Source organism: Procambarus clarkii, chromosome 89 (assembly GCF_040958095.1).
Source record: "Procambarus clarkii isolate CNS0578487 chromosome 89, FALCON_Pclarkii_2.0, whole genome shotgun sequence".
In the NCBI taxonomy this organism is placed as follows: Eukaryota; Metazoa; Arthropoda; class Malacostraca; order Decapoda; family Cambaridae; genus Procambarus; species Procambarus clarkii.
The window spans coordinates 13,358,434-13,374,913 of record NC_091238.1 but is presented as its reverse complement, the minus strand read 5'-3'; the positions used below and the strand labels follow the sequence as shown (position 1 = coordinate 13,374,913).

The 16,480-nt window shown below is 46.6% G+C and overlaps 1 protein-coding gene across 1 annotated transcript in view; it reads left to right on the top strand.

Annotated features, from left to right (window-relative positions):
* Positions 1 to 16,480, top strand: part of LOC123773311 (uncharacterized) — a 68,270-nt gene that overhangs the window by 17,068 nt on the left and 34,722 nt on the right. Inside the window, 1 exon segment of the mRNA XM_045766915.2 lies at positions 4,615 to 5,149. Coding sequence (XP_045622871.2) covers positions 4,615 to 5,149 — 535 coding nt within the window.

Genomic DNA, 16,480 nt, shown 5'->3' with positions numbered 1-16,480 from the left:
CTCCTCTCAGACACCCATGTGACCCCGGGACACCAGCAAGATAGGTGCCCCATGCAATGTTGCATTTGTGAACCGCTTTAACATTGGTAATCTGCAGGTAACTACACAATATAAGCAATAGCTATAATGACTATGATCGCAGAGTGCAATCTGCTGCTGAATCACATGCTGGAGACATGGACCCTAGGACCGCGTCCAGTGTAGCATTACAGTCTTCTGGGATGTGATTCTGGCCTGTTGTTAACTCTTTTGCTCGTTCTTCCATTCTCCACCTCCCCTCCACTCCCCCCCCTTCCCTGGAATTAAGAAGTTGCTACACACACACACACACACACACACACACACACACACACACACACACACACACACACACACACACACACACACACACACACACACACACACACACACACGCACTGCAGGCTGAGAGGGGTTGACCAGGGCTCAGATTTGTCAACCCTTTATCATACCCACCGACGAAACCTCTACATCTTTCTTCGATGATGGTGGCTTAAACTGCAAATATTAGCGCTTCAGGACTCATAAACTGTGTAATAGATGCAATCTAATCCGCTATGATTTGGGAAAAGATGTACAGATTTCGTCACTGGACACGTATAAATGCTTAACAAATCCTTCCCTAGGGTGCCCGTCCCGGGGGTCACTGCTGTAAGGCCTCTAGAAACAGCACATTTACTAGATGTGATCTAAACCCCCCCTCTAGCTCTACCCACAAGGTTCGATCCCCCTTTCAGTCCTTTGCAAAAACTATAGGAGCACAGGGAGCTCAGCTAATGTTATCTTGAGGTTATCTTGAGATGATTTCGGGGCTTTTTAGTGTCCCCGCGACCAGGCCTCCACCCCCAGGAAGCAGCCCGTGACAGCTGACTAACACCCAGGTACCTATTTTGCTGCTAGATAACTGGGGCATAGGGTGAAAGAAACTCTGCCCATTGTTTCTCGTCGACGCCCGGGATCGAATTCGGGACCTCAGGATCACAAGTCCAGCGTGCTGTCCGCTCGGCCGACCGGCTCCTTGGCATAGGGGGGGACATAGATCACATAATTACTCCCGTACAGCATTAATGATACCTTCCTATGAAGGGTCACGACTTACGCTGTCACGACCCCGAGACGCATGCTCCCAAAGAGCATCTTCAGGAGATGGTGGACGCTCCTGAAGACCGTCCACCGGCGCTGTATATAGTATGTAGTTGAGGCTCTCGTCTGGACCTCTCTTAGTCATTTTCCGTCTAAGTCAGAACTATGTTGTTCATTTGCATATAGAAAGCCATTTTTTTTGTGCACAGCCGCCTCTGCTGTTTTCGCTGTATCATCTTTGACTTTTATAGGCTCTTCTACGCTGCAAAATACAGAAGCACTTTTTTTTATTTGGTGTATGTAAATGTATTTTTTGTTTAATTTGTCGCTGTACCACGAGATGTGTGAAACTATTTCTGCTTTAACAACAATGATGTTTAACAGACTACATACCATCCTTGATGCAACATACTCCACACTTTATCTGTTGCAACATACTCCAGATAATCCCTGTTGCAACATCCTCCAGATAATCCCTGTTGTCACATACTCCAGATAATCCCTGTTGCAACATACTCCAGATAATCCCTGTTGCAACATCCTCCAGATAATCCCCGTTGCAACATCCTCCAGATAATCCCTGTTGCAACATCCTCCAGATAATCCCTGTTGCAACATCCTCCAGATAATCCCTGTTGCAACATACTCCAGATAATCTCTACCGTAATTGCTCTACATATATGCAGTGAGACCTGACATAGGGGGGGGGGGGGGGCTGTTTCACTGCATTTTCGGCTGGTTAATTATTTCTTGTAGATCTGCTATCTCTGATGCAGAGCTTATTTCTGACCCCATCTCTGTTACAGTTGAATAACGTTGTATATGTGTTTATTTACGACTGTATGGGTGCTGTAACGACGGTTTGGATGCTGTAACGAAGGGATGATGCTGTATCGACTATATGGACACTGTAACCATCCTGTTTGGTTGTGTAACGACTGTATGGCTGAGGGCCAACAAAAGTCACAGAAAGTGCCCGTGAGTGCAGATACTACCGTCAACTGCCTTTATCTAGTGATAAACATAACGTATCACTGACAATGTAATATAGACGATCATTGGTGCGGTGGTCACGGTACTTTGTACGTTTAGGGGTGATCCTGGACGGCATGGGTTCGAATCCTGGCCGGGTCAAAGAGTTCTTAGTGATATATATATATATATATATATATATATATATATATATATATATATATATATATATATATATATATATATATATATATATATATATATATATATCTGGTTTATTTCTATTTAAACACTACAGGTGAAGCTTTGAGTCCCACAATAGGGGGTCTCGTATTGGTAGATATAAATATACCAGTCTGCAACATGACTCAAACGATGTGAAAAGTGTGTGTGTGTGGGGTAGAATCTGCCTCGTATAGGCTTAGTGCAGGCCTTCCCAGCAAACACAAAACGTTGCTGGAAATGTTCGGCAACGTTCGTGTGAACATTTGCGAGTGTGTTATCGAGCAACGTTTATAAGAAGAAAGGTTAAAAATACCTTCAGTTTCGTTCATTCGTCGGTGCCCTGCAGCCCCGGTAGTTACGAGACAGGAGCTTATGGCCCCCTTCGGGAGACCGGAGATAATTGCAGGAAATTATTGCATAGAGGCAGTTTACGGGGTTGGAAATATAGCTTCATTCCTTTTTGCTACGCCGCCACCTGGCTCATACCACTCCCTTAGAACCTCCCCTTCAATTTCTCTCTCTCTCCCCCCGTGGGTGGGTTAAGTGGGCGGCGGTGACCTGGCCCACCCACGCCCACAGGTGCCGCCCGCAGCGACCACGCCCACGTGCATTCCGATACGGCCCGATAACAACCATAATTCTGAGGGTGTAATTAGGTGGCCGAGAGATCAAGGGTGAGTCGACCAGGCCTCGGGGTGAAGGTTCTCTCTGATGGGCTCCAGTCAATTGCTTCTGATTGCCGGGGACCCTTAATATAATTTTTTTTAATAGGGCTTATTAGTTCAAATTTAAAACCCCCAAAAAATGTAGATTGCTCATTGAAAACCATGGAGGTGAAGCGATTAAAAGTCAAGATGAAGCTGCTCGTTGATCCGACCACTACGAAGCCAACACTCTGAGTGATTGTTAGTCTTCATCCCGCGCCCTGGCTCAGACACCGGCCTGCCAGGTGTACGAGCATGGGTTAACAACTTGTAATTATTACTATCACATTATATTATCGTTTCTGCAGAGGCCATTATTATTGGAGCTTATTTTATCGATACAAGGAAACTGTACATTTTAAATATTTGTTATATATAAGACCAAAAAACAAAAACAGGTTTAATTATACACTGACTTCAAGAACATGCTTCGAGCCAATGAGCGGCAAGATGCTTTCCTTTAGGAGCGGCTCGAACGTGTGATTGGTTGTAAGTAACTGACGTCATAGAGTTACCAGCTTTGATATTAGTTATCACAATTTTCTCCCAAGGCGTTTTTTTTAGCCTGTGCTTCGTACGAGGGTTAAATCAAGGGGGCTTCTTATAGCATTCAAGATGAAAATATTCAACATTAGGAGTTTTTTTTTCTTATTCCATGGCACAAGGAGCCCGGGGTGACAGAGGCGGGCAGCCAGGACACAAAAAGTGGTCAGGGTGGTGGCAGGTCAGCGAGCTAAGGATGGGGGGGTCAAGGGTACATGGGGCTGTAAGGGTAGGGGGTGGGGGGTGGGGGGTGGTTGTGGGTTGAGGACACCCCCCCCCTCCCCATCCCGAGGCAGATTAGGCCGGAGATGCCACCCAGGCGACACTACATCATCCACCATGACATGCCAGGGAGGGTCAGCCGCCGGGTGACTTGATGCCTCTCTCGCTACTGGACACTTTAATCCCTCGTTGGCGGCGGCTTCCCCCCCTCTCCTTCCCCTCCTCCTCCTCCCCCCTTCCCCCTCCCGGCCTCCAGGCCAGAACCGCCACCAAATTGCACCTTTCAACCCCCCACCCCCACCCCCTGCTCCCCCCTGGTCGGGCCATCTCCTGCACGAGATGCCCGCCATGGGGCAGAGGGCAGGTTGTGCTCCCCTCCTCCCCCACCCCCCACACCCAGCTAATGTGTGTCCCTGGGGCGAGGACATGTCAGTACATGGCAGAGGTCAGGACACCACCTGCGGCATGCCCCGGCTCAATCCCGCAGCTCTCCCCCCCTCCCTACCCCGACACCCACACACGCTTTCCTATGCGGGGTTAAATCTTCGTGTGTTAGACTGCAGAGAGAAGGCGTGCGCAGGGCGTTGGTAGCGCGTGCTACTGAACACGCGCGTGCCGCCATCCCTAATCTCCCCCCCCCCCCATCCTCCTGCCCGTCAATCCCCCCTCCCCCTATGGGCCGCGACCCCCCTTTCCCCCTCCCACTGTCGCAGGCCTGAACGAGCCTTGGGGGATAAAGATATCATCCCCCCCTCAATATCTCTGTATTAACAGGCAATATGGCCCAAAACCTGATAGTTTTGTTTCCGAGATTGTAGTTTTCTAACCCGAGATTATCTTGTTTCAGGTAACCAGACGGAGACGGAGACCGCCCAGGACCTGGCCCTCAACAACAACAATACGCCCCTCACCAAAGACAAGGAACACGCTGCGGCCGCCGCGGCTGCCGCAGCGTACGGCGCCAAGGGCCGCAGGAAGCTGCGGCGCGAGGTACCCATTAACGGCCTCCGCGGAGCCGAGGACAAGATGCCCTCGGACTCCTCGAGCGACGTCAAGTCCGAGAGATTATCTCCCGATCCCGGGAGTGACGCCCCCGCCCACGCCGCCCACGCCACGCCCAGCCCTTCCGTGTCGCCCAAGTCCCCCGCCTCACACCGCACCCGCACGCCCTCCTTCCCCGGCACGCCGCCCAATCCCGCCTTCACGCCTCCCGCGGCCATCCCCTCCGCCTACGACCGCTTCAGTCCCGCGCCACTGGGCGGCGTGGGCGGGCTTCCGGGCGGACCCGGCGCCATTAAACAGATGGAGTCACTAATGAACAGGAACTGCTCTGATCTCATGAGGTCCCTGGCAGCCAAGTACAACAACAGCAACCCTAACGAGTGAGTAACCACCTTGTTTCACTCTTAGCGAGTGAGTAACCACCTTGTTTCACTCTTAGCGAGTGAGTAACCACCTTGTTTCACTCTTAGCGAGTGAGTAACCACCTTGATTCACTCTTAATGATCTTCCCTGGTAACCATCTGTCACTAACTCCCCCTGGTGTAAGGGAAGCCCCTCAGTGATTGATTGATAAAGATTAAGCCACCCAAGAGGTGGCACGGGCATGAATAGCCCGTAAGAGCCCCTCAGTGCAAGGCGGGCGTTAATATATCATTATATGTCATCACATTGTCAACAGGTTCTCCGCCCATTGACACCCTTCACTTCTTGACACCCCGTCACCTCTTGACATCGTTCTCTCCTTGACACCCTCTCTCGTTGACACCCTTCACCCTTTGACATCCTCACCTCTTGACAAAACTATATTAGCTATATTATTAGTTACTTATATTTATCTATTTATTATTATTATTAGTATTATTAAATCTACATTGTATTGTAATGTTACATGCAGTTTTATATGTATATATAAATTATATTCTAAAAGTCAATAAATCACTAAGAACTTTATGACCCGACAAGGACTCGAACCTGTGATCCCAGGGGCTCTCCCAACTGGCGTACACAGTACCAATACCACTATACTAGTGCTGGTGGTGTGGCTCTCTCTCTCTGTCTCTCTCTCTCTCTCTCTCTCTCTCATCTGGTACAGATCCGTTGTATGTGTGTGTGTGTTTGTATGTGCATTTACAACATGAGCCTGCAGAATCGAGCTGTTAGCTCTTGGACCCCGCCTTTGCTTAAAGTGGATTGTCTAATGTTCTGACTCCCGAACTATTTCTCTATCATATCTACTATAATGTAGATATGATAAGTGTGTATGTATGTGCTAAGATGTTTGTGTGTATGTGCTTGCCTATCAGTAACTACGGGGGGTGGGGTGGGGTGGGAGTGGGAGTGGAAATGTAGTGTGAATATGTGTTTATGTAGTTTTTTTTTTTTGGGGGGGGGGGGAGAAGGGGAGAGGCTGTGGAAGAGGAGGGAGGGGGGGGGGATGGGATAGATGGTAGAGGGTGGGATGGATAGGGCCGCCTCCTACCACCACCACTGCCTCAGGAGAGAGCTGTCTGATGGACTCTGCCGATACTTGTGTCGTAATTATACACTGTGGAGGCCCCTTCGCGTCACTCCCTCTTTCAGTCCATTATTGCTGTCGGTTCCTCCCATTCTCCCCCCTTCCCTCCACCCTCCCCACTCTCCCTCAAGCCCCCCCCCCTCTCTCCCTCACCCCCCCCTCTCCTCCCCCATCACCCCTACAGTGCTCTCATCACGCCCGTGTTCTAAGGAGAGTCGCGAATGTGCTCTGAGAGTCAACTCCATATCGCCCGTACGCCCTGAAGCTCCTTGTTCGTGCTGCGTGCTTGTATTTAGGCCACACTCTGGTGATCAGTGTTGCGGGGTTGACAAAGAATGTGGATGTTGTTTTTGGGGTCATTTGATTTTTTGTTGATTTTTTTTTCATATTTTTTGGAGAGGGTGTTTTCTTGTGTGTGTGTGATGTGTTTGCGTCTTCCTGTTTTTCTGTCTGTCTGTCTGTCTGTTTTTCTGTCTGTCTGTCTGTCTGTCTGTCTGTCTGTCTGTCTGTCTGTCTGTCTGTCTGTCTGTCTGTCTGTCTGTCTGTCTGTCTGTCTGTTTTTATGTATGCCTGTAGCTGTTTCTTTTATTACATATTTTTTGTCAGTCGTATTTTCAATTTTTGTTTGTGTTGTGTGTGTGTGTGTGTGTGTCTATCTTTATGTGTCTCCTCTCTCTCTCTCTCTCTCTCTCTCTCTCTCTCTCTCTCTCTCTCTCTCTCTCTCTCTCTCTCTCTCTCTCTCTCTCTCTCTCTCTCTCTCTCTCTCTCTCTCGTCACATGTTTGTGAACCACTTGTTCCGGGTCACAGGTTTCAGGCCCGCCTGAACTTCTCCCCCAGCGATGAGACCAGCATCTTATCCCCCACGCTGGAGGGCCTCATCATCTCGCCAGGCGAGCATCTCAAGGGAGCAGAGGTCAACCATGTGGCTTGGCCGATGCGTTCGATCTCTTATATAACCCGTCCTCACCTCGGCTATCGAACTGAAAGCCACGACACTTGGACTGCTTTTTTTTTCTTGATTACAAATTGTTGCAACGAGGGTTGGTTTTAGTCACGAGATAAGCTGACTATCAGGTGTTCCTCGGAGGTGTATGTCTTGAGTTCAGAGCTGGGAAATGGCCTTCCTGTTATTTGCAAAGAGGCATGTGTCCCTTTTGTGGGTGTTGAAGGCGGTTGCATTCCTAGGGATCCGGCTTTTTCAACTCATTAACCAACAAAATTAGCCCCTCTTCTTCCCGTCATACACCCCATATACACCCCCAACTAATGTCCGTCGTTTAAAATGGCTTAAATACCTTCGTATGTTGGAGAGAGGAGAAGTAAATATGGTAGCTAAAGGCCTCATCGGAAAAGCAGAAGCGCAGAGCTTGACCTTTTTTTTTCCCCACACTGAAGCTTTGTGACGTGCTCTAGATCCCCGAGACCGGCTCTTTTCAGGCCTTGTATCTGATATATCACTACATCAGACACGTTAACAGATGTGAAGGAAGCGTAGCCTACTCTTGTCTTATCAATCATCATATAATATGCTTCTTGCTACAGGACGCCTAGGAGTTGCCCAGTGATTTAGGTTCTAGTTTAGTAAGTTTCTGAACGTCCCTGACGACTTAACTATCGTATCCTAGTTAATGTAAACTTTGCTTCAGATTATGTTGCTTCCTGGCCATGACGCTTGCCATGGCTGGAATGCATCTGTTATTTTCAGAAACTCTACAACCAGCTCCTGCACTCTCTGTAGTCATCCAATTCCTGCACTCTGTAGTCATCCAGCTCCTGCACTCTCTGTAGTCATCCAATTCCTGCACTCTGTAGTCATCCAGCTCCTGCACTCTCTGTAGTCATCCAATTCCTGCACTCTGTAGTCATCCAATTCCTGCACTCTCTGTAGTCATCCAATTCCTGCACTCTGTAGTCATCCAATTCCTGCACTCTCTGTAGTCATCCAATTCCTGCACTCTCTGTAGTCATCCAATTCCTGCACTCTATGTAGTCAACCAACTCCTGCACTCTCCGTAGTCATCCAATTCCTGCACTCTCTGTAGTCAACCAACTCCTGCACTCTCTGTAGTCAACCAACTCCTGCACTCTCTGTATTCAAGCCATTCTTTTTCTCTCTGCTCTCAAGTAGTTCTTATACTTTCTGCTCTCAGCCAACTCTGGCACTCTCTACTTTCACCAACTCTTGCTACTCTCAACATTCAACTTACACTCTCGGCTTTTTTGATTCTCCAGGAGACACGTTTTCGGCATTTAAATGACCGGTGATCATTGTTGGCATACCAGCAAAGTTCACAATTAGACGCCTCTCTCACGGCATCTTCTGTGGGAACCTTATTGTGCTTTTCATCCTCTGTAGCGCTTTTAAGGATCAAGTATTTCTAAAGGTTTTTGTGTTTGGTTCTAGTAGATGAAGTAGGTAGTAGTTGTTGTAGTGGTAGTAGTAATAGTAGTAGTAGTAAGGTGGTAGTGGTTGCAGTAAGAGTAGAATTAGTATTTGGCATTGATTTTTCACGCTTTTTGCTCTTCAACTTCAAGAAATTCCTAAATGTGTTTCTCGTTTTTAAGTAAAATCTCTCAGTTCTCCCCAAATTCTACGTGCGTTTTGTCCTATATTGTGTTCCTTTCGTCCAAGATATGAACGCTTCCTAATACTTTTATGGGGGGGGGGGGTTCTTTAAATTCACAATCATCTTGTGAACTGCACTACCACTCGACCTCCATGTCAACTTTCAACTGCTCTCAATAAACAACTGATTATTATCTTATCTTAACACTATTATCTTATCTTAGCTGTGTTGTGTGTTTATTGTATATTTTACTCAATTTTTAGGGAATGAACTTTGTTAAGATAATAGTGAATTAACTTCGTTAGAATTATAGTGATTAATTTGGTTAGGAATAGTGTGAAATAACGCAGATAATTCATAATATATATATATATATATATATATATATATATATATATATATATATATATATATATATATATATATATATATATGACTTAGTGTTGTTGTGAGGTCGGGGCGGCTCCGTGCGTCCCGATCACCGCCCGGGAACTCCTCCCGGGACTCAAGGACGCGACCTGTGGAGACACTTTCATTTTTTTTTTTTTTTACATTTTTTCTTACAAAAGTTCTGTGTTGGACATTCGGTCACGCGGGCCTGAATCGTCTCGTGAGGCGTCAGAAATCTTAAAATCCCGACGAAGGTCGGAAAGGTCTTGGGTAAAATATTCCTTGGTGTAAGGGATTGCGTTTTCTAGTTTCTGTCAAGTGTCTAACCTCTCCAGTGTGGAACCCCTTCTGTGTCTATTCCCTCCAGTGTCTAACTCCTCTAGTGTTTAACCCTTCCCGTGTCGCTACGCTGTGCGTTTCCCACTCCACTTCGAGAAAGCAAAGTGGCCTCTAGCCTTCTCTCTCAACCACTTTTCTCCCGCAATGAGTTACTAGGAAGCCTCGTTTAGCGTGGGATGCGAACCGACGGGAATAAAGTTGTCAAGTTGACGTGGAGAGCCCTTGTGACCATTTCCCGGTGTGACCTCCACACGGCCCCTTGACCGCCCCAGCTGAAGCCCTTCGCCAGAGGACTGTGAAGGGTTAAGCGATACGGGCCACCAGAAACGGTCTTCGTTTTTTTGCGGTGGTCATTTTAGGAAGAGAGGTTGAGAAGAGAATTTGTAAATCCATGACCAACAATGGTGGTAGTACCAGAATTCAACCGCCAATCCGCCCTAGTTATTAGGAATAGTTATTAGGAATAACTAGGACGAAGAGATTGCCTGTTTTTGCCAGTATACGAATACAATAGACTTATCATATACAACAAGCTTGGCTCTCCCTTGGCTGCTCTCCAGTAGACTGTTCAACAATATAACGATCCTTTCCTTAGCGTCCGACGTAAAACTTTGACGCCGGAGTCATTAACGCCGCGAGATAAGGCGAGGGTTGACACTGCCAGGGTTCGGACGGTATATAGGGATGCTGGCGGTGTGTGTGTCGGGAAATCAGATTATCTCTGGCCAGCTCTGCGGGACACCGTGACCCCCGGGAGTCACCTTACTGGAGAGTCCCAGCCTACTACTCCACCCTGAGCCACGTCTCCGCCTTCACCTGTGTCTGTGCTTCCGGTTCACCTGGGACCCCTTGACCCTGCTATCTTCTTTGTGTGCTTCGGCGGATATCTGTGTTTTCAAATACCACTTGTGTCCGCTTCACTGACGCTTGCGTCCTCCACCATCTCCTGCGTCCTTCACCGTCGCCTGCGTCCGCCACCGTCGCCTGCGTCCGCCACCGTCGCCTGCGTCCGCCACCATCACCTGCGTCCGCCACCTTCCCCTGCGTCCCCATCGCCGCCTGCGTCCGCCACCGTCGCCTGCGTCTCCGGCAAAAACAGTCCCCCAACCATAACGTCTCACCACAGGGCGAAGTAAGAGGAGCTGAGAGTGCGCTGGTAAAACACAACGGCCAGAGAACGCGCACGAAAGGAGAGGAGGACCGAAGAGAAGTGAAGATTGCGCAGCGCAGTGACACTGGAGGGGGGGCCAGAGAGTGATCAGGAGGGACGATAAGCTGAGAGTGCACAGGTGACACGAAAGGGTTAGACACTACGCACTTGACAAGGGACTGGAAGACGCCTATCTGCCGATGATCAACATGGCGGTGCAACCCGAGCGCCACGCATGGCCAGAATAAGCACCCGTGACCCCCCTTCCCCCCTCCCCTTGCAAACGACTTCATCTAGCGGTCTGAAACGAGCTCGAAGAGGCGGCTGTCATGCGAAACTGGTCAAGCAAATGGCTCTTAATCGTAGTATTCCCGAACAAAATGAGACTTAACTCCAGTGTAACGCGGCAGACGACGGACGCAGCCCCTTCACGCTCGCTCGCGAGTATTGTGCGGGAAAGAGTTCGGCCGAGACGGTAAATAATGCAGATGGCGAGTCGTCACAGGGTAATGGGTCTCGTCCGTCATGAAACTGGAGACCACACTTCTTCCTATTCCATTCTCGGCGCTCAGGCTACCTCCCTGGCCTAAATACACTTATATATATATATATATATATATATATATATATATATATATATATATATATATATATATATATATAATATATATTTATATAATATATAATGAATAAAGAGGATTAAATAGATTAGTCTAATTTATTATCGAGGAAATGAAACAGTTACCATATGGCCTCCAGGCATGACAAGTGGGTGCTCGTATTGGCTTTCGGTGAGGTTCTGTGGGGAAATGAAACACTTGAGAAAAATGGAGAAATCTTGACATCATGATTCTCTCCACACTCTTTATTTCACGAATATCAGAATCGGTTTTTGACTTCTCAGGAACATAACCTTCCTCTACACACACACACACACACACACACACACACACACACACACACACACACACACACACTCACTCACTCACTCACTCACTCACTCACTCTCTCTCTCTCTCTCTCTCTCTCTCTCTCTCTCTCTCTCTCTCTCTCTCTCTCTCTCTCTCTCTCTCTCTCTCTCTCTCTCTCTCTCTCTCTCTGGACTTTGTGTGTTGTCTAGACTCTAGGGGTGAGGTCAGGAGACAACCTGACCACCTAGGTCTGGCTGGACATGGTGTTGTGTCCGGGTTGTGCTGGCAGGATCAAGACTAACCCTTTTGCCCCCTTGCTGGACCTGAAGTGGCGTCATAGTTAGTGTTGGAAGACAGGCTAATCTTACCATCTTGCTCCTGCTCCTTCTCTAGCACCACCAACAGAAGCGTGTCCCACACGACACAGTTACCTCGCCATCACCGTTACAGTCTCTTGATAGGCTAATGGTCGAGTTTCTAATTAGCTTTCAGGTCGAAGCTTTGATATCGGTTAACTAGGATTTTGGTGGGTTTTTGTAGAGCCCCACGAAACCAACAGAAACGATCCTAATCGTAGGAGAATAGGTATTTGGTTGTTGAAAGTGGTTTTTGTAAGAAAATGTCGAATTAAACGAGATAATGCCATTTTCTCGTAGTTTTTGGGTCAGTTGAGCGACTAGTGCAATTATTTTGGTGAAAGTGAGGACCATAATGCTATTTTACTGCATAGCTTTCAACGCCCTGATAAAACCAATTTACTAAATTATCTTTGCACAAGTATATATATTATATATAGGTATATATTATACACTCAATTCGTTCTGAGTAGCTATATATATATATGTGTGTGTGTGTAAATCACGAAAAATAAACACGTGATTAAAAATGTGACGGTGTCAGACCACGGAGGAAAATTGAAACAGGAATTTCCTTAAGTACTTTCGTATACATCTTCAGAAGGAGTCCTCCTTTTTACTCCTTCTGAAGATGTATTAATATACGAAAGTACTTAAGGAAATTCCTGTTTCAATTTTCCTCCGTGGTCTGACACCGTCATATATATATCATTTTAATATATTTGATAAAACTAAACGCATTTTTGGCTCAATTCACCTTCATCACAGCAAAATAGAATGAAGAAGGAATCGTGGTAGGCCGACCTCATACCCGCCATGGCAGGTCACTTGACCACCAAAATAGGGGATGAAACCTAGTGATAAAAGAGGACAAAAAAGGCGAAAATATATTTTTACGGGCTCACTATAGCCCGTGGTTCATGGACACTTCGTTCTGAGTAGCTAAATCTGAAACAACAAACACAGGCGAAGGAAAGGGGCAAAATATGGATAACTGTACAAGAAAACACTGGATAATGTATTCCTTCGGCACTTATATATAATCCAGTGTTTTTTTTTTGTCAGCCATTTTGACATGGTATTTTGTGAGGTTGATTCCCCTTTTCCCTCTTCCCCTCAGTTACTGCCAGCAGAATGTCTATAGTCTGTCTGTCTCATGCTATCTCTAACGAATTCCTGACACTTCCCTAATTACTTGAGTAAATAAATATAAAATGCTGTACTTTATATGAGCGTGCGTGACTATTTCGTCCAGTCTTGGCTGAACGTATGAATGCTTTGCTTAGATTATCATACATGAATGAACACTTTGCTCAAGCAATCCTACAAGCGTGAGTTCTTCTCCCTAGGTTATCGCCGGAAAGGGATTCGAAGCGTTCACATTTCTACGACTCCGTTCGCCTGTCGGAAGCGAATGAATCCCCCTCCATCAGTATTTTATGCCCTAGCTTGATTGATTGATTGATGAAGATTAAGCCACCCAAAAGGTGGCACGGGCATGAATAGCCCGTAAGTGGTGGCTCTAGCTTGATTCTCTGGCTTCTAATGTATGCCTCCCCGAGAGGTGAAGCGTCTTCTGATGCTGATAATGAGGAGACGAAGCACGGCATAAATGCGTAGCACTCCTCTTGTTCTCCTTCGTATACGCTTAACTGGGATGAGCTCCTTGTATGCTAATTGGGAAGAGGTGTTTGCTCTTGATTATCTGATTGTCGCTAAGCGAAGGAATCGATGGCACTAAGAGCCGCCATCACGTCCAAAGTTTCTCTCTCTAGAGCATTGTCTTTTTTTTCGGTGCAGTTAATCGATATACGAACGTAGAAGGAATTCGGTAGAGTGGCGTCAGCTTCCAATTAGCCGGTGTGTGAATGCCGGTGACACGACCAACTATTCTAAACTTTATGTCCTACGAACCAGTAGCCCATTTTCAACATGTTCCTGATAGGGAAACGACGGCCTTTAGAAACTGTAACCCGACGTTACTCTCCCTATCTGGTGTAGACACAAATTACAGTGGTTATAATGTGTGTGTGTGTGTGTGTGTGTGTGTGTGTGTGTGTGTGTGTGTGTGTGTGTGTGTGTGTTTGTGTGTGTGCGTGTGTGTGCGTGCGCTAGATAGTCCCTCATAGAAAGCAGGTATTAATATTTAACATGAGGCAGTAGCGTGATAGGGATATAGCAGTGTTAGCATTAAAGGAAAATTACTACGTAACATTTCAAAATTTAAAACCCGCCTGTTGAAGGGGGACATCATCAGCATTCTCTTGTTAACAAATGAAATATTAATGATTATATTCTGTCGATTTATCGCTCAGCTACAGAATTCCTTCCAAACATCGACTGTTATTTTTTTTTTGTTCTGTCTTGCAAATGAGCGCGATGCATTATTCAGCCTTAGCTCCGGTAGCTGTTTGGGACTACCAAATCTGTTTCGTGCTGGGAGAGCCAGACCAATATCCATTCCCAAGTTCAGCGCAACCCGTCCTCTCACCCTAATACGTTGCATTTCTTACGAAATCAACTCTTCCGTTAAACTTGCCTACAATGTAAGGGGGGGAAGTAGGGTTAAAGAGGAAGAGGCACGTGTGAGGTCCTCAAAGTTACTCGTATTTCTGAACAGGAGAAGCATCTTTATATAGGTTTCTCCTCACTACAACAATTTGGTGTGGTGGGAATCAGAGGAGATCTCGCTTCTTGCAAGTTGGCCATGCAATTTCTATATTGTGTGTTTGTCTCAGCTCTTTCTTCTCATGTTGACCAGACCACACACTAGAAGTTGAAGGGATGACGACGTTTCGGTCCGTCCTGGACCATTCTCAAGTCGATTGTGATCGATCTTTCTTCTCATAATTACCTCGCCTTACCTCACAATTATTTAGATGGGGTGGAAGGAGAAGAGGAATGAGGGAGAGATATAAACAAAATAGATCTACCAAAAATTCATTTCCTCATAACTTTTTATTTGTTCAGTATTAATTTCCGTCACAGTAACACAGACTAAATTGAACAAATTCATTTGAGTATTGATTCATAATTGTTCATGTGTATTTATAAGTCAACGATAGTCATCAAACACAAATGGAAGTCAATGCGTAGACTTACGATGACTTCTGAACTCTTTATGATACGATGACTTAATTCAGAACTTTTTGTAATACGATTTTACTGGAACTTTTTATGAAATTATGACCTAGGAAGTCTTCAAAAGATGACGGCCCTGGAACTTTTCATTAGATAGCTACTCTGGAACTCATCATAAGATAACGGCCATGGAATTCCTCATTAGATAGCGACCATGAAACTCCTAAAATGACGGGCGTGAAACTCCTAAGATAACGGGTATGGAACTCTTCATAAGATGACGACCCTGGAACTCCTAAGATGACGGCTCTTGAAATCTTCATGTTATGACGACCCATGAACTCATCATAAGATGACAGACCTGGAATTATCTGCTGTTGAATCAACATTTTCATCGCTCTATGCTATATTCGGTTAACATAAAACGATTCGTTTGTTTACGCTTGGAAAACGGCATTAGTTTCAAGCCACTAAATTATCACCCACGTATGCAAACACCAGCACCTCTTTGTTCCCATTATTCACGAGCTCATCTTTCGCCCAAGTCCATAATTTTTCTCTCTTCTCTCTACACTGCTCTCCCCTCTCACACTGCTCTCCTCTCTCACACTGTTCTCCTCTCTCACACTGCTCTCTTCCCTCCCCTCCTCCGTCATCTTTTCCAGGCCATCGTTCGCGGGGCGCGGGTCAAGGGGGCCATGTATATGAAAAATCGAGGAATATCTGTAGGGTGTAATTAGTGGTGTTGGGAGACTCAACCCTGGGCTGCGGGTATCGAGTAGTTGTGTCCATGTATAAGTACGCCGAGGCAGAGATGAATGAGACCCGAAAGCCAGCTGTGCTGGAGGTGAAAATTACCCGTTTTTGACGAAGGAATGTGTGTGTGTGTGTGTGTGTGTGTGTGGGTTCATATACTATTTGGACGAGGGGGAGAGTAAGTGGGGAAGGAGTAACGAGCGACACAACAGAGGCAGCGACACATTCAGAAGCAGACATAATGATTCCCCATAAATGGCATCCCCAGAGAGAGAGAGAGAGAGAGAGAGAGAGAGAGAGAGAGAGAGAGAGAGAGAGAGAGAGAGGGAGAGAGAGAACTGACAGAGCTACCATCACCAGCAACAACAACACACACACACACTACTGGTTATGATAATTCTTTCTCATGGCTTCTCATTTTTGCTCACCGAGACGAGTCACAGGAAGAAAAAAAAACGGAGCCCACTCAGCCACACGGAATCACGAGGCTAACACAGGTATTCCAGTCCTGTCCCCCCCCCCTAGCTAAGCCAGGCCAGTCCCCTAGCCCAACCCGACCAATCCCATAGCCAAACCAGCATAGTCCCCTAGCAAAGCCAGCCCTTCTATATGTGTCTTGTTTTGCGACCCTTCGTGTGAATATT